Genomic DNA, 20,310 nt, shown 5'->3' with positions numbered 1-20,310 from the left:
ATAACAGCAACAGGAGAGGTGAAACACGGCAAGATAAAGCACCGCAGCACAGACTGATGCTTTAGTATTCAGTCAATGCGCATGCCGATTCCTAAACGAGCTGCAGTAGGACTGGTTACTGCCTGCTTTCCACAAACACTCATACAACTCTGTGTTGGAGGAAATCCTGATGCAAGTGGATTTGATTGATTGAATTATCCTTTGAGAACTATATTGTTTTTCTGTTTCTTACAAACTGATTGCGTGAGTCAACTTGTGAGTCTGCAGGAAGCTCTTGTAACAACTCAAAAAACATTGTCTTACCAATACTGCAAATGAGCATGTTAGCAGTGAATGCAGATATCATTCACTCAGCTGAGCTTCTGCTTCATTTTCAACATGCTAAGGGACCAACCATAAACCAGTCTTCCCCTAAAATTCCTCTACTAAAGGTACAGCATTTTCTGGTTTTGAACAGAATCACAGAATCATTCAGGTTGGAGAAGACCCTTGGGATCATCGAGCCCAACCATCAGCCCTCCACCATATCCCCCAACATCTCATCTAAGTCAAGGTTTAGACTATTTGGTCTGCCATGTTGACCAAATTCTACCCAAGTCTTTCTATTATTATCAAAGAGCATTTTGAATTTCTAGGGACTCTGTCACTACTTACTACAGCATCTACCCAGCCATTCTACAGCACTCCCTTTTTCCACTGAAAATGAACTATTATTAATCTTTTTAAAGAATCCATGAATGGCAAAAATATTTCAGTGACGAAAAGAGCAATGGAATTACTCTTTATGTCTTTCATACATGGTATATAAATGTCAGTTTAATATGGAGAAAATAATTGTCGACACACAATAATTACATAAAATTTCAAATGATCTGATATGCACAATTTAGTGTTTTATTAAACAAAACACAGTAGCTAACCAAAATCTGATCGCTGATAATGGGAAATTACATTAAAGCCTATGTTCCTATGGTAATTATTGGTCATCTGAAATTATATATGCCCTAAAACATAACGCAGAAAATTATCTTCCTGTAAAATAAGAAATACAATAGAAATAAAGTTAAGGGACATGTTTATTTTGGAGCTTTCTGCAAGCAAAATTGCTTTGATACAAAATGAGTTCAATGATACAGTGCTACCATCCACTCAAGCAAAAGAAAACCTCACATTTACATGAATGCACTTTATATTGATATTCTTACAGAATAATAGTTCAGATATCCAGAATGTGTCTGGCCTCATTGAAAGCAATGGCACAGAAATGCTGCAAGGTATCGGAGTATCATAGTACTGGCGAGTGCTTAATTAACTCTGTGAGTTCTCTGAGAGATGCTGTATAAATAAGGGTACTGTGAATGTGGGTTTGTATTCCTTAGTAGTTTTGACGTACATCCTTTAGTGTTTGTTTACTTAGCTCAAAATGTGTAATTGTGTCTTTTGGCTTTTTAGTATTCTCTTTTTCTTTTTTAAAGAAAAATCATGAGGTATCCTTTACTGTTAACTAATGACATAGTGATAGGCCTATTTTATTGAGGTTGCGGAGACTTACTGTACATTCAGTACACTGTACATTCGGCAATTATTTTTAGTGTACTTTCTACACATTACTGTGTACAACTGTTAGTTTACATTAAAACTCTTCCCCCTTCTCACAGGATATGGCATAAACAAAAACAAATCTGACAAAAATTATACACATAAAATAAGAAGACAAATACACAAATAAGGCCATCTGCAGAATTAAAAATCCACCTCTTGCAATATTTCACAATAATTTCTACATAATATTTTACATCTTACGAACTTAAATACTTAATGTAAAAGGAAAAGACCTTTACAGAGCCAATCATATTATCTCTTCAAGGACTTGTCTAATTTGCTGACTAGTGGCCTTCTCTGGGGAGTTGGAATTTTAGAAGGCTTCGCTGATCCAGGCCGAGAACCTGCTCGGGGTGTTGGTCTGCTTGTAGCAGGAACAGTCTCTGACATATCTGAGCACACAGACTGGATTTCTGAAATGTCAAAGTCAGATGCGTCACTGCCTCGGCGACTACTTGACCTGCTGCCAGCCTTGCTTCCTGCTCGGCTTCCAGGTCTGCTTGGAGTTCTTCTGGTTTCTAGAAAGAGAGAAGATAGACATCAGTATTAGAGGTAAGGATGGAAAAGGTGTGCGGGTCTTTCCTAGGTCTTTGGCAACCCCGAATATTCTTCATTGCCTGAACTAAACTTTAGACCTCTGCCAGGCAAGTTAGATGATGCCCTATCTCCCACTGAAGAGAAAGAAATGTGAGATCAAATACGAGACATAGTTAATTTGTCACTAGCACATCTCATTAAAAATGTATTAATTCTGGCCACTTTTCTTTACTTACTAGACATCCACTGTATATTCACTCAACAGCCAGAGCCTTTCTTTCCCCTGCCATTTTCTCAGCTATGAATTGAAAGAATTCAGTATCTGGCCTCTTCATGCATTCAAGATTTCTCAATATATGTATGTACCTTGGAGATGCAGATGAGTATCTCAATTTTTAAAAAAAATCAAACCTGTACAGTTGAAAGCTGCAAGTAAACAAGGGCATTCTCCCAAACAAAGGGCTGAGTAAATGAGCTCACAGCAAGCCCACTAAAGTGAAAGCCTGCCCAGACAATGTGCCATGAAGAAAAAAAAACATAACAAATACTCTTAAACACAAAGCCATTAATGTGGGTTTTCATAATTTTTCCAATTACTCATGGAATATTTTTGATCTTGACAAATGTGGTTCCCTGTGTGCATGAAGAACACCAAGTTGAAACTGAAATCTTAGATGCCTCATTTTTCAAACCAGCTGTAACTTAAAAGACATGAACTCTTCAAACAGGATTTTCCAGTACTGCTCAGTATGCTCTGCAGAGCATAAGAGGGAAAGCCAGCAGAGCTATCTTCTGTTCTAACCATTTAGCCCTCTCCCTTATAGAGAGCCGCTCTGAGGATCCTGGAAGAGCACAGCTTCACTGCTTTCTATTTTCATATACTGTGTTAAAAATCTGTATGGGATATTCTATCTACAGCTGCTCCCTGCAGTTCTTCTTTCAAAAGAAATGGACAAGTCATGATTAAGTGACCCCTTTGCTCCATCGCAGTTGAGCATAACTTCAATATTGTGAAGAACTGAACCCTTTAAGTAAATGCTTCTTCCCTAGTTCCTTAGGCAGATACATTGGACATACCATTGTCAAGAAGGCTGTAGTCATGGATTTGCACATCCAGAGCTGAATGTCCCTGCTGTGCAACCACGAGAACGGAGGGCCATTATCCTGATAATGTTGCACCCTTGGCAATACTAATGTGGAGACAGTAGGACTTTCACTCCTTCCCACTCTTCCAAGATCTTCTCCAAACCCTAACATGACCCTAAGTATTCAGGTGGAAACCAAAGGAAGTGGTAGATCAAGCTCTGAAGTCAAGACACTCACCTGCAAACTGAGCTCTAACTCTGGTAGCTGCTGTTGACAGGATGCCGCTGTCTTCTCCAGAGTGGAAACCCTTCCCTGATAGATATCCTGGCAGTCTGAGTTTACTTCCTTGAATTGGTGTTCCCTAAGCAAAAAAAAAAAAACCACAACAAAAAAAAACAAACCAGTTTTTTTCAACTGTCACTTCTGAAGATAAGGTCTGGTATTAGGTAGTACATTGCTTAAAATATGATCATCATAACAACATTCACTGTGAATCTGAAATACTGGTTTCAGTCACTATGGGCATTTTTCATGATGTGAAGTTTTGAATATTCCTTTAGCAGTTAGCATTTGAAGTAGTCCAAATGTAAAACAACAAAAATGTCATTTTAACAGTCTGCTTGACATTAACATTTTAGGATCCTCTGTGTTTATTTCAATGCATATAAAGAAAGGAAAATGCTACCTTCTTATAATTAGTCAAGCATGTAAGATTAGTTGATGGTACACAACAAATCAACAGAGACGAGTAGTTGAGGTTTTATGTCTGAGCAGCCTGACTTTCCACCATTCTGACTGTGGTTATAGGTGATGAATACATTTGTTTCAATTTTATAAATATTTTGAAGACAAAACAACACTACCAAATTTCAAAACCTTTTGCTAGAAAAAGGTAGAAAAAAAAGACATAGGACTAATTAAAAAAAGTTATTGTCAATGTGCTGTCTGAAATGCCTCTACTCCACAGTCTTACACGGCCTGCTTTCTCATTTATGAAATGAGTCTCGATTTATAGTCTGTCCCAAATGGGACCATTTCTTTCAAAACCACAGTAATTAAATCTTTGAATCTCAAAATGCCTGTAAGATACTAGATAGGAGGTATATGCAAATAAGAGGAAAACTACAGTATTCATATTCATTGAATCAACACAGAAATACTAAATAGATATCCAAAAAGAAGAACAAACACTGCAGTCATGGATGCGGCACATTGAGTGGCCTGGATCCCAGCATCCTGTGTTCTGTGCTTTTGATCCCCATACAGTGGTGGGGTAGAATTAGGTACTGAAAACCAAGATCCAGAGGAGTGTGCTGGGAGCTGCCTAGAGCTAAGCAGTGAGCGGAGACCCGTCAGGAGCCTGCCTGGCAGCTGCTAGCTTGCACCACTTCTGGCACATCTGAACAAAAAAAATTGAGATGTTACAGAGCAAACAATCTGCTGGCTCTTGACAGGGATGATCACAATGTTAAACTCGCTTTAAAGCCAAGTACCAGTGCTTAACATGGGCCAGCCACACCTTGGAAATCTCTGCTATATAGAGACTGCTTGGAAAGATAAGGAGAAAGGGAATGATCTCCTTTACCACCACTGAAGTTGCTACACTTTGGGCAAGGCACTGGGATAGAATTACTGGTGCAAGGAGATCAAGTTTATTCTTCAGTTTTGCCCTAAACCCAAATGCAGTCTACATGTAAGATAAATAACAGCTCTCTTGGGCAGAAAACGCTACTGAATGCCTCAGAAATTCACTGCAACCTACCCCACCAGATTCATTCCTTTTATAATCTTAAACCACCGGTGGTTTACATAAAAAATTACCTCACTGAAACTACTGGCAGTTGTAAGAGCAGGTGAGAAATACAATGCCCTCATTTGAAATCAATGCCAACTGCTTTCACCTCCCTGTAATTCAATGAAAACACCACCTTTCCATGTCTATAAACCCTTTAAAGTACCATCAATTAATCTTACAATTCAGTTACCAGCTAAGGGATGAAAGAAAATACAGGAATATATTAGAAACTGACAATTGACTCAACTTTGTGCTATTGGTAATCATTCTAAGCAACAGCCCCGTGCGCTTGAAGTGCTGTATACACACACACACGCCTGCAGTGTGCACAAGTAATGCAGGAGGGAGTGAAAAGTTCGTTATGCATCTTTGAGCGAAGCCACGCCGACATCATGTAAACTTAGTACCAGAAGGTGTCACATGAATAGCAACAGACATCAAAGTGCAGATTTGTGAAAAGCAGATACAACAGAGGTGATGGTGGCACAAGCTTGCTCTCACTGAGCCCTCCGTCTAACACAGGGCAAGAGTAACTCCAACAAGTGACAAGTCAGTTTGCGGTCTGACCCAGCTGCAACCTTTTCACTGACTGTAATGACATTTGAGGAGACAGTTTGGCTCCAAGCCCATTCAAATTTTGGTCATACAGCTTAATTGCCAGCACAATCCTAACTGCTCTACTAGCAATTTCTAATGTAAGTCATGGGCTGGAAATAAGATCAAAACTCATTTCCTGTTAAGTCATCAAATAGCTATCTTATTAGAGCAATGATTGGTCACTACCCCCCTAAACAAAACTTTCAGTTGTTAGAAAGATTTACACATCACAGTCAGTCTTTTGTGACATCTTCACAGTGATTGGGTATTTCTTTATTTAGTGGTTTTACACTGGAGATCATGATTTATTAATCTCATACCTGCAGTTCATGAATATTACAGTACTTTATAAACTCAAAGTAAACAATCTTAGAAGAGAAACCTGCAAAGTATATAAACTGTTTTATTTAAAAAAAAAAGAGTACTTTTCCACATTTTCTCAACCACTTCATTGCATACTGTTATGATTCATTAACCATTTGCATAAATTCATTGAGGCTCTGTTTTCCTAAAAGTCAAAAAACGTAACAGGACATAAAAAAAGACTTGGAGAAAAAAAAACCAGGGAAGAAATAATTTCAGACAGTTCTAAAATAAAGACAATGCATTAATATGCATAGGATGTTGCAGCTCTGAAGCACTGAAACTCTAGTGGCTGTTAGTGAAGTGACAGTTTTAGTGAAGAAATGGCATTAGGCTAGAATCTCTGTCCTTACTGTACCTCTGCAGATGGCCCTTGATAGTCTGAGGATTCTGGTGGCTTAGAAGGAGTTGACGTTTTGCTGTTTGTCAACCATGGCTTACCATAGTTGCGTGTTAAATGATGGGGTGTCTGTATGAAACAATGGTAAATCGAAATATGAAGGACAGTAGATGGAAAACAATGTCATGGAGAAGGATACCCAGGCTTTCACAGGGAGATCAAGTCTCACAGTAGAAATAAAAACTAAACAGAAAGAGTTGATGACAAATATTCTGAATCGAAGAGATAGCAGAGCTTATGTTTTAAACAAAATGGAGAGGTTCATGGCTGTTTCTGAGCAATTCCCAAATTGCCAGTTAGCTCATGTGGCACCTTAAATGTAAAGAATTCTTCTATTCCCATGTTGCAAACAAACAGTAGAGGAAATATACCGAAAAGGTTTCTCAAATCCTCCCCAGGCTATGAAATAAAATTGAGATAGTTCTTCCCTATCAGCTAGGGGAAGCACCAATGTTGTTGGAGCAAGGGAAAAAAAAGAATCTATACCCCATTTGTTAACCAGTGCAGTATTGTACGTTTCTCCTTACCTTCGGTGTACTTGTAGCAACTGCTTGTGGGGCAGCTGCCTGGCCAGCCTGACTTGAGAGAGAAGTAGATCTGTTGGGAGAAGCACCCCTTGAAGAGGGTCGTGACCTACGGCCCCTTGGTCGGAAAGCTGCCATGCTCTGACTGGCACCATCTGCCAAAATGAACTTCTCACGCAGCTCCACATTTGTCCTTCCTTTAGCTGCAGCAAAGAAAGGTGTTCATTTAGGCAACTATGAAAATTGTCACAAGGCTGTGTATTGTCATTTTTGCCATGCCAATTCCAACAGATTTTAACAATAAATAAAATGCATTAGTGTGTAATGCATTTATTTTGGACACAGAAGAGTTATGTGCAGAACTCGCTTACTCTAATACTTTATGCCAGCAGGAATGAACCACTGTCAAAGGAAGTCAGCGTGATAATGGAATGCTCAACGTGCTAAATCATTGTTAATCAATCAGCTATTAATACAGACACAACCTGATGAGCACTTTCGCTAACTCTACAGCTACTCATAATAAATAATACTTGCTTGGATATTCCAGAAGAAATTGCTAAGTACAAATTACAGGAAAGCAGCAAATATATTTATTCAAAACTATGAAGTTACGTAGTTTGGCAACATGCAATGATGAACATAAAATCCAAACTATGATGAGGTAATTGGTGGCTAAGCACTCACACACACACACAAACACACATATGAGAGAATGTTCCGCAAGAACAGATGCAACACATGTTAGCATTTAACTGTGTCAGTGTGAATGACAATTGTTTTTGAAACACTCTTCAAGCGTGTCAAAAAAAATTAGCTTGCAAAGCATCAGCCCATGTAGGAACACATTAAGCTACATGTGATGGGTGAAGCATATTGTTAGAGGTATATATATTTAAAAAGTGGGAAGGAAATGAAGAGAGAGGAGAAGAGGAGGAGAAGGAGACAAAGAGAGGGGTTTGCCAACCTATAGTAGGCTGAGTGGTAATTGAAGAGTTTGATTCCGAACGTAACATTTTACTCCCGTGATGATGAACTAGAAAAAATGACACAGGACATGGGTCACATTAAAGAAAATCGTTAGCAGGAGAAGAAATCAAGTACAGCAGCTGCATATGCAAGAGACTTGGAGCACCAGGCCAAAAGACAGGACTCAGAGCAAAAGCTGTTTTTAAGTGCTCTGAGGTGAGTTCTCAAGGGTCTCCTAGGCAAAAAGGAAACAGCACTTGGACAGACTCAGCTGCAGTCCCAAGTATACTTGTGTAACGGTATTTATCTGCTGACATAAAGAAGTAATATAAGCTAAAATGATTTTATATAACTAGGTCCAACACTTTTAAAGTCAACGGTTCTTTGAAGTGTTATTTATTTGGATACACAAGAAGCCCTTGGTGGAAATGCAGATTTGCTGAGGGACGTGCTTAAGGAAAAGTCTGAACCTGTACCACTGACATCAATGACTACTTTGCATCACTGACTTCAACAAGACTAGGATTAGGAACCAATGCACAATGTCCAGCGTCTGGATGATTTTATAGAGATCAGCATTCCTTTAGACCCACTGTGTTGACTTACTCATCTGCTCATTTATGTCCCATGAAGAAGGGATAGAGTACTATAGAAAATACTATAGAGAAACATAGAATACAAGGTTTATTAAAAGAAGAGGAGATAAAGTTCCAAAGGACTCTTAATCTGAGGACAATAATAAGGCATTCTAACAGATTAATTAGATCATTATTAAGTATTGTATCTCTCAGTGTCAACCCAAGTAGGAACTGCAACAGTCTACCCATCAATAGGCCTGAGAAAAATGTTTGGGAAACATCAAAATTGATCAAGTTAACCCTTCAGTGGAGTCAGATATCTTGAGGGATATTCATTTACTGTGCACTTCCAAGGAATAGGAAGCATTAAAATAAGGCTGGTTCTGCAGGCATGAATGACTTGCTTATAGTAGGAGGTGCAGAATTGGGTGCCAAATTTCAGTGGTCCAACACCAATAAATGTAATATTACCGTTACATTTCTTTAGTAAACAATATATACAATATGTTGGTAAGCAAAAGGACTATTTTTAATACTGCTGAAAAACTCAAGAGATGTCATCACAAGGTTATGACAGCTCTTTTATGATACAATGATAAGAAGTTTTATGGTACCTTTTAAGCCTGTAGACAAAGGTTTCTAGGCCTTAGTGGCATACTGTCAGTAGTTACGGGGTTTTGTGGTAGCTTCTTCTTGGATTTAACATCCTCGATTTAGCATGACAATTGTTACAAATACAAGCTCTCCACCCTCTCAAGGTCTGTATCAAACTGTTTAGAAACCTTGGTCCCAAAGTAGAAGCTGTGTAAGACAGCTGACACTGGAATAAGGTCTACACGACAGTTGATGTGTCTGCCTTCACTAGCTCACTTGCCTCTCCTGAACTCCTCTGTGCTGTTTAGGCACAACTACAATATTGCTTGTGATTCTGCAGAACCTCCGAGAGGTAAACGTGCAGTAAATTTAATGCTGCTAGTTAACAGGATAGAACTACCTAGGTTACAGAATGTCAGCTCACTCTGAACACAGTCATTATTATACTTTCTGCAATTCTACTACTCTGGCTACTATTTGACTTGTAGCTCTCCCACTCCCTTCACAAATGGCTTCTTTCCCATCTCCAACTGTTCCTCCAAGAACAGTACCAGACAGAGCCTACTTTCCCACTACAGAAGTAGGCTTTCTGACAAACTAAGATGTCATTACGTTGCTGTGTACTGATAAAACAATGCATTTGATACAGTGCCCTGGAGGGCACAGTGATAGAGTACTCTCCTGCTTCCCCAGAGCACAAAGTCCTCCTGACCAGAGGATCTTCCAGCTGCTTTGTACAAAGCTCAGGGCTCTGCAAAGCTGTTCTGGGGAGGATGCCAATGAAAAGACCGGGCTACAAAGGCAGAGCCTGAAAGTGTGGATGCAGCTACTGCCCAGAGAACTTTTTTGCATTGTTGTTGTTACTCTTCAATTCAATTACCTTATTTTGATTTCTTGCTTTAAAACTTCTCTCTTGCTGAGAAGGTTTTATTGGACATTTCTGTGTGCTATTTCTGCCAAGTCATACAAGCAGCTTACATGCCATAAACTCTATCTGGGCTAAGTTCAATTCTTAATTACACCACTCTTAACACTGGAGGAACTGCGCAGAAGACACCAGAATTATTCCAGACATACATCAGTGCAAGTGAAGAGGATCTTAACCATGGGACTTAAAAGTTTACAAAAACAGATCATCACGTGACATTTAGTGACATGATGTATACAGAACTGGCGTTTTATACAATTAATCTCCATCTTGAGACAATGAATGGTGACAGCATCCAAATAACCATCTGCATGTCCATTTTAACAGTTGTGTTACATACCCCTGCAAGGATCATTTTTCACCAAGAACTCATCGAGTGCCATCCAGCCACCTCCAACACGAACCATGACTGTACTTCTTAGGATACGAACAAGGCGCAGTTGTTGAGAGTCACCAAACTGCAATAAAAATCAAGCAATAGTCTGAGGTTCTCAGCCATTTAGATGCAGTTCAACGCTGGTAGGTTAAAAATCAGACACTTTAAAAAGTTTATTTTGATATTTAATTATTAGTAAATGGTAAAAAAATCAGATTTATTTATGCAGATTATTAAAGCTGTTAAGTTTTCAAATCAGATGCTGCTGCATTAATCCAAAGGAGATGGCAGGACGGTAAAGAAAGAATCTCAGGTTTAATTTTATGCTTGATTCTCAAATGTCTGAGCTTATAAAAGAAGCAAAATTAGTAACACATTATTTAATTGGTTACAGTCTGCATTTGTGCAAATTAATGAAGACCTATTTGCATTATTTCACTGTTAAAATCTTAAGCAAACTCTCTTCTCCAACAGTCTAGTTCTTAATTATGTCAGCTGAAAGGAAGGCAGCACCATTTTAAATGATCAGTATGTGGGCTGGAAATTCAATGCATTATGAGTGTTGCACAATACTATAAATTGATGCATTTATAGGGATATTTTCAGGTATAGCGTTGACATTGCTCACATACAGCGAGGTGTATGTGGGGAAGGGAACATTGAAGAAGCAATGAATGATTGATAGCTATCATTATTGTCCTTTGTTATAAACTGCTTGTCATTCCTCTGTCTACACATTGAGGTTCTTCATAATTCAGAGATGCACAAAAACCTGTTTCATACTAACTCTTGTACTAGCCCATTCTTCCTTTGGGCTGATGGCCAGGCCTAACGCATGTTTTGCTCTTGAAACCTGTGTAACAAAACCTGTATGCAGTATCTCCATTCAAATCTGGATCAAAGAAAACATGAACAAAATGTTGACCCCACAGTCTCATGAAAACTAACCAGAAGAATTCAGTACTTTTTAGCCAATGCCCCTAAAGTACTTATTTTGGTATCAGATCATCAAGCCAAGTGCAGTGCACTCTCACACAAACATGCAAGGCACTCACTGAAACCAACGGGAGTCAAATACACCTCTTTGGGACAACCTTTGACCTTGGAGAAGGCTGACCATAGTTAGACTGTACCTACTTGCTCCAGTGAGGGGACTAAAATGCTTTAAACGCAAACCACACAAACGTGCTCCCTACTTGTTAAATGACTTTAGTTGTTTGGTACTACTTAAGCCAAGAAGAGAGATTAAGTTTAAAGGAATATTACTTTTAGGAACCAAACAAAAGCAAAGCTTGCCACTTAATTCAGTAATAATTTTTTTTTTTGTAATAAATAAGATCATTCACATGAGCATTATTTGTAAAGGCTTTTTAATAATGCATTCAATATGTGCCAAAACAAAGAACTGTTTTATACATGTAGATCGAAGTTTAAAAAAAAAAGACGTCCAAATTGATGTTGTTTATTTTCACTGGCTTGTTTCTACAGAGAATTTTTTCTAGAGATTCTAAAGATATTATCTTTTTTCTTTTCTTTATTTTTTCCCCAACCCAGCTTAATTCTTCATTTAGACCCCATCAGGCAACTATAAAAGGGTCTGATAGAGTATCCTTTGGAAACTGCCTACCTAGGCTGTGGTTAATTCAGACAGTGGGGCTCCTGGAAAGTAACTAGGTATCTATCAAGGCATTTTTCCTGATGGTAACTCAGTCCATTTTGCTTCTTAAAACAGTCTGGATACCAACTTTCCTTGAACAGTATTAACCATTGTTTCAAATAATCACAGGTAAAACCACTGGGATAAAAATGTAAAGGAAGTCTAGGTTAAGCTACAAAAAGGCCTGTTCTTGACAATAGCCATATAACATCACTGTCACTAGGGAAGCTTCAGCTAACCTGCTGTAGGTGTTTTTTACTATGATGCTGTTCTGCATCAGTAAGAGTCAGTTGCTCTCAAAAAATGCTGTACTTTTCCCAGATCTGAGAGTACGGATGGTAGATAAGAGGATTAACATAATTTCAAATAGTCTTTTCAAATAGAGGCTTGTTCTATACGTGGAAAACATTTTAAATTATTACTTAGATATATTGCTTGAGGCATGCGATAAGATCTTTCTGCTTTCTTCTATACTTCAACAGGCTTTGCCAGTAAATAAGAATGAAACTACATTTTCAACATCTCCAGATTTAAAATGGCTAATACTGTTAACACTAGCATTTCCAGAATGGATTATACATATTACCTTTATAAGAGCATGAATAAGATACCAATGGTATCCAGTTTGTGTAAAGTATTTCCATTCTCACCAGGCAAGCATGATTTAACAACTTAAGAAGCTATGTAACAGTATGTACCACAGGAGTAAGTGAGCACTGGTTAGTGTATCCTCCCTGTATGACTGTACAGTGCCACTGCAGTATGACTCACTGATGACCCAACTGACAAAAAGTATTCTTAAACACAGCTCCAATACATTAGAGACCTGCCATAGCTCTTTGAAAACACTTCAGGAGAGGGAATAGTCTAAACTGGAACAGAAAGTTTAATCTGCCTATTTCCAAAATATGTATTTAATGATTCACTGTGTCAGTATATAAAATACCAACAGTCCGATAGGTTCTTAATCAGTCTGCTTGACTGAACAGGGATGTTTTGGTTTTTTTTTTTTTTCCTGAAAATGAAAGTCTTTTCCGCCTAATGTGTAATAAATAAGTGATATGACACTGGGATCTGTGTTTACTGTGATTAGTCTTTAATCTGATAGCCTAAAAAATACAACATAGAATTTTAAAGCATTCTGCTATAAAACAGAAAACTGATAAAATAATAGTAATTACAAAACTGAAGTCTAAATGCTCAAGACTTTTTACTATGGTAATTGCTGCTGACCATTATCTGGTTCCTGTAAAAGTAATCTCCTTAATGAGGAAAATGGCCAAAGAAAGCAGGTGAGGGCTTGAAGAGCAGCGATCCTGAGACAAGGAATGCTCCATAGCATTTAAAGAAATACCACAGCTGACCAGCAATGAATTAGCTGAAGATGAAAGGATGGCGAGAAGACTGACCATTGCAAGCTTAAATCACTATGCGTTAGAAGAAAAGAAAAAAAAAAGAAAAAAAAAGACTTCATAACACATTCCACTGGTTTATACCTGATTTCCCAGGAAGAACTGATAAGAAATGAAAAATGGAAGAAAGACACGATTAGTTTACAGGAAATTATCTATATGACTCTAGAACACATGCAAACTAACACATCAGACATTCTAAATAAAGTATCTACTTCAGAGCAGGTAGCTAGCCATCCGGAGGATTGAATATTGGAAAATATTCAAGGCCTTTGTTTCCTTCCCATTGCTGTCTCTGTGGTCTTTTAAAATCATCTACAAGTATTTAGTAAAACCCTCTTAGTCAAATATTGCATATTTCATCTGAAATTGTTCTGCTTATTGAATCTAGGGGTAGAAGATCTTTCTCTACAATGTGATACTTGTTTTTCTGCGATCTAAAATTATTCTGCAGATATCTAACATACTTCTTGCACTCCTTCAGAAGAAAAATGACAAGGGAGGATAAAAGTGATTAAAAATCTTTTACCAAAGTGTATTCAAAGTACAACACAATACCACAGGAAAATATCACTTTTTTTATGAAACTAACAGAAAATCAGCTACAGTTTAAACACTTCAGGTATCCAGGCAGAAAGATTGGCTTTAAAAGAGCTGTTTATGTATGTATGCATGTGTGTATGTATGTATCCATGTGCATATGTATGTATGCATACAGTTAGCTTTTAGAAGTTCCCATACATTGGAAACAGTTTATAGCCTAATTCCTTGCATAGCCATGTCATACAAAGAATCTGAAAGAACTAAGAAGGTCCTTAGAAGACTTACCCTGTACTTGTTATCCCCAATCTGTTCCACTTGAAACCGTTTTGCACATTTACATTTAGCTACCTGCCTTGTAACCTGCAAGAAACCACAACTGCATGATTATTGCCAATATAACACTTCTAAATATTTGTGTAACTGGTAAACTTCAAATTATATAGGAGTGAAAATAACATTAATTATTAAAGAACATGACCCCAGTAGAATAGAGTGCAACCTAAGAAAGCAGAGAATGTACCTCATCTTCAATTTTGTCAGCATCTGTGAGAGGCTTGTATGCATCCTTATTTGGATGAAGAGCTGCTACAAATTCATAATAGTCAATATATCCATCACCATCTCTATCAAAAATGTCTGCAACAGCACTCATTTCAAGTCGGCTTGTTGGGAATTCTGTAAGACAAAGACAACAACAAAAGCTAAGTTTTGCCTTTTCAATCCCATTACAATGAAAGGCTTTACCACAAATATTAAATGGTTTTTAGGCAGTAGGTGACAGACAGTGCTTATCATAAAAACAAGGAAATTTGGAAGAGTGAAGGAACCTTTCTGAAAAAACAATCTGGATCTCCAATGTTACCTAGCTATTGCATTAAAATTAATATCATAGTGTGGCTTGAAGAGAGACACAGAAGAGAGGGTACAGATTAACATGTAAGATATATGTATTTTTTTAACATTTTGACCTTCAAAGTGCATAAAATACCATAGATTAACAAGATAAATTGTTAGTGAGGAAAGGTCAAGCGAGAATTTCAGTGTTAATTAAATTCGGAATGCAAGGCCTTCCCACTGCAGAAACATGCATGGTGTTTTGTGAAATCCTTCTTTAGATCAAGTTCACAGCAGCAGAATATTGACCCACACAGAAATTCTCTACGAAACAGTCAAAAGAAAATTTCAATATGGTTAACAGGGATTAAATAATGAGTATTTAGCATTTATAACAAGTTGATATCAACAGAATTAAATAAGCTGTTTAACCTCTTGGTGGTATCATGGTTTTTTCATCAACTTCTGACAATTCATGCAAACAGAGATGTGCACATATAGTAACTATTTTACTGGAAATAAACACACTACAGTACTCTCCTACTGAATAACTGTGACATGAGATGTTAAAAGCAACCCAATTCTGTATCTTCACTGTTTGAAGCAAAAGTCTCTATGATGTGAAGATAAAGGATTATTTTAAGTAGTAGGCCTTATCTGTTAGGAGTCAGTTGCTAAGGGGAAACATGGTCACACACAGACACGATGTGGAAGGCTTACGTTACCACCAACTGTGCATACCTAAGGAATACCAATCCATCAGGGAAGTCCCTTCCTAGTCCTATTTCTTGACCTCATTATACAGGTATATGAACATGGTCATAGTTCATGGAAACACTGGTTTCAGAAATTACATGGTTTCCTTCTATAATTGAAACTATTCCATGTAAGTTCTTTAATAAAAATCATATGAGCATATAAGCTGATTTTGAAACTTATAGGTAAGTTTTATAAGGTACTTTTTACTATTCTGACTAATCAATGAAAAGTAATTGTTGAACTGGCTTGTGTACTGTACCAATGACAATCCGAGTTCAGTAAACCAGTGAAGTATTAATTATCCAATAATATAGATGTGACGTTTGTAATCTGATTCACAATATAAAAGAACTAGAAAGAGCTTCTAGAATCTAAAAATGTTTTCAAGTAAAATAATTATAGTTTAAATTAATCATAATTAATGACGTCAAAAGGGAAATCTGTGACCTTCTAACACACCAAACTGCACAGGGTACACTATATAGACAGTAAGACTTCATGAGATGTTTGGTCCAAGTTCAACATTAAGTTAATTGTAAAACTTACTTGAAGAAAGAATTCCATCAATAAATTCCTGCCTTGTTATCTTTCCATCCTGATCTTTATCAATCCTCCTAAAGAAGTCCATCACACGAGACTTCTTATGGTTCATCCATCGCATGTATTTTTTCCTCCAAATATCAAAATCAAAGTTGGCAAATTCTCTCAGCTTAATAAAAAAGAGAAAGAACTTTTTTCAGTTGAAATCAATCAATCTAGAAAATCAATGAGATACCATCTGCATTCTTTTGAATAACTGGTTCTTTGAGGAACTACATAAATATTTTAAACATCTTAAGTCTCCTCACGTTCAAAATGAGAATGACTGCTTTAAAGCACATTAAAGTGGGTGTATCACAGTTTTTTCAGTTAGCTGTATCACACAATATAACAAATATGGAAGTTGTTTACAGTATTTACAGTTTAATCCAGGGTAAACAAAATTATGCAAAATGTATATTCTGTACAGTCCTTTTCTGACCTCTTCAAGTCTGTCCAAAGCATCATTAAGTTTTCTTCTTCTTTCCAAGGCCAGAAGCCAGACTTGCTGCCATTTGCTGACTAAAAGGTTTACCCGTGGATTCTTGGTTTCAATTTGCGCCTGGGCTGCTGATGGATATATGCCTGGTGTTGGGGAACGCTTTCCTGTTAAAACATGATAAAATGTGTAAGTCTCACCCAGTTCAAACAAAACAAACATTCACATGAAGGGTGCTTGACCTTCCTAAAACTACTCCTTCCTGTCCCAAATAATGAGCCTACACCCTATTATGATTCCATCTAATGGGAGTTCGGGGTTTTTTTTGTTTTTTGTTTTTTTTTTTACCATTGCTGGGGAAGGACCACATGAGTCTAGCCAGAAGCAGCTAGTAGTGGCTGCACTAATGAAGCTGCACTGGTTAAATAAAATCTTCACAAATCTCTCAGAGAGTTGCAAAGTAAACAACCTGATTTTAGAAGCAGGTTCCACATATGGCTAAGTATAAAATACAATGGGTAAGTATATCTAAAAATACAAAAAGCCATTTCCTCACTTGATGAATCACTTTCCATTCAACTTCACTGAACACACTAACTGGATCTGTATCATAGCATAGACAGTAAGAGCAAAATTTTGTCTCTACATCTTTATGTAAAAGAAACTGTTTTGAGTTTTCAGATAATGGTAGATTCTCAAAGACTCCACACATGCACACTCCTGGAAGTTTAATAGCACGTGAAAGGCTGTACACTTTAAAAATAGGTATTCAAGAAATATAGAACAATATTTAAAAATACAAGTCTACTATGAGAAATTTCTTCACAATGAAAAGTGAGAGATAATTAGAAAAATCAGCTAAGAGGATTTCACCCTGTTTCACTAGAAGCTAATCAAACCTATTAGAATATTAGTAATCTGTTATCTTTATAGATAGAGCAATGGTGTGTGTGACCTGCCCCAAAATACTTCATTACTTACTTCCTGCTCTCCCCTTATCAAGGACAGGAATATGAGATTGTACTGGAGTGGGTTCAAGTGCCTTTCTTTTATAGGTCTTTGTAACTTTATCCACATCAGGTTGTTTTCTGGTCATTTCCTCCATGAATGTCTGCGATCAGATAGAGGTGGTTTTAATTAACAATACACAAAAGTGACCACAGGAATGAAAAACACATACAATAGAGCAAAACACCAAAGTTATAAGAATGGCACAGAAAGACTCTTACAATGCCAGCCTCACAAAAAAGACACAGGTAACAGTTTTGTAGGTAACAAAAATCAGCAGTATAAGCTCTTAAGACCATTATGACCTGGCTCTTAAAGGAAGACTATATCTAAAAAACAGTCTGTCAAGCTCCCTTATTAACTGTGCATGGTGAGGTGATGTACAACAGAATTTTGACTCTGAGTACTCAGGTGTTCCTTGCTGTCCAGACTGCAGTTCACAGAAGTGAGACAGGTCTGGCATGTAAGTTGGGGTATGAGCATTCACTGCACCAACAGCTGTCTCTGGCACTTCGTAAACATATTTTTGAAATCCAAAACCAACTGCAATACTAGTTCTAAGGCAGCAGCACTATTACATATTACATATGGGGGTTTTTTATTATTATTATCATCGTTCCTATAGGGAGTTGTAGGTTTGCTTTTAGAACAATGTGACACTGAATGTTTGTCTGGTTGCTTTTTTACCTGTTTTGAATAAATGATAAGCACATCAATGCACATACAAAATACAAAACGGACTATCTGAAAAGGGATTCGATTATTAGGAGAGAAAATAGTTAAGGAGATTTACACTTGATTATGAAGCCTAGCTGACACGTGAGCACCATTTGTGGAATGTGTAGGACACCTGTCACTTAACATGCCTTACCTGATGTTCAGCTATAAGTGCTTTAACTTCCTCAATCTCCTGGGGGATAACCTCTTTATCTTTTTCAGTAAGTGTGGTCTCTGCCCACTGCAACCAGGACAGCAAGGCTTCCAGCAATTCCTGGTTAGCAATAAGTCCAGCCAGAGCTCCTGCCAGTCTCTGTTGATGTTGTTTAGCCCATGCTAAGACCTTGATAAAAGAACCAATGCATGAGTGTGTGCACACTGAAATTCTTTAAAACGTATTTAAAATTGCTCTGCTAACTGTAAACCCAGAGCTTCCTCCCAGTCCTATTGATGTTTGATTATCAAAGGTGCTAGATGTAGTGGCTGATCACTAAAGATGCTAGGTAACTAGAATCCCCAGTTCAATACATATTTTTCCACAGATATTCAGGATTAGGTGCTGTTAAATGCAGAAAATAGCACATTCAGGCAACATATTAAGAACTTTATCAAACAATATAAGGTAGTGAATCACACATGATTTGGTGTCCATCTTCCTCCTGGGCATTCCTGAAGTCATACTTTGCTAACATCAGTATTTTACTCTTCTTTAAACTTAATATACACAGAAAATACCACCTTAGCAGCTGAGAGCGTGGTACACCCTCTGAGACCTACTTGCAGTCACTTAAATCATTTGGAAATCTTCTAGATTAAGAATATATTGGACTCAAATCCTCCTTAACGCAATCAGAAAATACTTCAAGTTTGCCCTGTATTTTCTTTCCTTTATAATTTTCAAGTTTCTCCCTAGAAACTATTGGCTTTCTTCACATGGGAAGCGTCAGGCAGTATTTCCTTTAATACATACAAACAAAGAAGCTTGACCATCTGCTTTAGTTCTTAAAGCCCTCTAAGTTTTAAAATAAAACCTAGGGAAGCATGGTATTCACATCCATCACTGTGGGTATTTTAGATGTTTAGTTCTCAACAGCTGGATCATTTCCTCCCAGTGTAACTACCATGTTAGTTGTCAGCTATGTTCCAGTCAAAGATGGACTGTTGCAATGAAGATGGCTTGACATATACTGACCTCTTCAAACCTGGCTCTGATGATTGTTATCCAGTGCTTAATGGTGGTGATGGAATCCGGGTGGCAGATAGCTAGGATAGCTTCTCCCATACCTGTTGCTTTATTCAGTTCTGCCTTTTTCTCTTCCAGTTTCTTCATAAATTCCTAAACCAGAGGTAACAATTGCAATTAGATGTTGACAAAATTTGCAAGAGAAATCTTGAGTGCACAGTCTGGAAAGTCACGAGCCTCTCAAGCACTCAAACAGATTCAACTTTCAAGAGGCAAGTTTAATTTGTCTTAGAAAAGTTAAAAATGTTAAAAAAGCCTATTCCATATAAAGTACTAAATGAAGCTCTAAAATCTTTACTCCAGCTTGCCAATCCTTAAAAGTCCACTATACTGTAAATACTTGAAAGACACATGCCCTTATTAAAAAGAGAAGGAAAATCACAGCATTTTAGAAGTGCTGTAAATCAACTAGATGATGGTTAGAATCATTATTGGCAAAATTTCAGATGACTTGGTTTGTCTGTCAGTTACAGTAATTCTTCATAATAAACTATCAAGCTCCTAGCAGAGGCTGGAAATGTCCAACTATAATTACATGCTCAGACAAGATGATAGAGGAATTCAGGAGCAGCTATACTAAACTAACACAAATGTGAAAATTCAGCAGCTGAGGGGGGAGGGACACAGCAAGAACAGGGATGGAGACTGCTAATTAGCCAGCTGTTTTCAGAGGCACTGCCATCTGGAAAAAATCTTGTAAAAGCAATAAGATGTTTACAGCTTTAGACATCCAGGCTCATAGCCACTGATTTTCCTACGGAGTCTGGCAG

At 37.5% G+C, this 20,310-nt stretch overlaps 1 protein-coding gene across 8 annotated transcripts in view; it reads right to left on the bottom strand.

The window, feature by feature from the left end:
* Positions 1–873: 873 nt before the first annotated feature.
* The window catches only part of DST (dystonin), a 316,145-nt gene continuing 296,708 nt past the window's right edge, over positions 874–20,310 (bottom strand). For 3 of the 8 annotated variants that reach the window (XM_074819863.1, XM_074819864.1, XM_074819866.1), the window contains 14 exons: positions 19,490–19,633; positions 18,452–18,640; positions 17,554–17,683; positions 16,576–16,739; positions 16,101–16,263; positions 14,482–14,636; positions 14,247–14,321; positions 13,503–13,520; positions 10,314–10,431; positions 7,872–7,940; positions 6,908–7,107; positions 6,339–6,449; positions 3,463–3,586; positions 874–2,120 (listed from right to left, as the gene is read on the bottom strand). In XM_074819863.1, the coding sequence (XP_074675964.1) occupies positions 1,855–2,120; positions 3,463–3,586; positions 6,339–6,449; positions 6,908–7,107; positions 7,872–7,940; positions 10,314–10,431; positions 13,503–13,520; positions 14,247–14,321; positions 14,482–14,636; positions 16,101–16,263; positions 16,576–16,739; positions 17,554–17,683; positions 18,452–18,640; positions 19,490–19,633 (1,926 nt within the window). In that variant the 3' untranslated portion in view covers positions 874–1,854. The remainder of the gene's footprint in view (positions 2,121–3,462; positions 3,587–6,338; positions 6,450–6,907; positions 7,108–7,871; positions 7,941–10,313; positions 10,432–13,502; positions 13,521–14,246; positions 14,322–14,481; positions 14,637–16,100; positions 16,264–16,575; positions 16,740–17,553; positions 17,684–18,451; positions 18,641–19,489; positions 19,634–20,310) is intronic. The other 5 variants (XM_074819867.1, XM_074819868.1, XM_074819869.1 and 2 more) reach the window with 3 other exon arrangements.

Source organism: Strix aluco, chromosome 3 (genome assembly GCF_031877795.1).
Source record: "Strix aluco isolate bStrAlu1 chromosome 3, bStrAlu1.hap1, whole genome shotgun sequence".
Lineage (NCBI taxonomy): Eukaryota > Metazoa > Chordata > Aves > Strigiformes > Strigidae > Strix > Strix aluco.
This window is presented reverse-complemented; position numbering and strand designations above follow the sequence as displayed.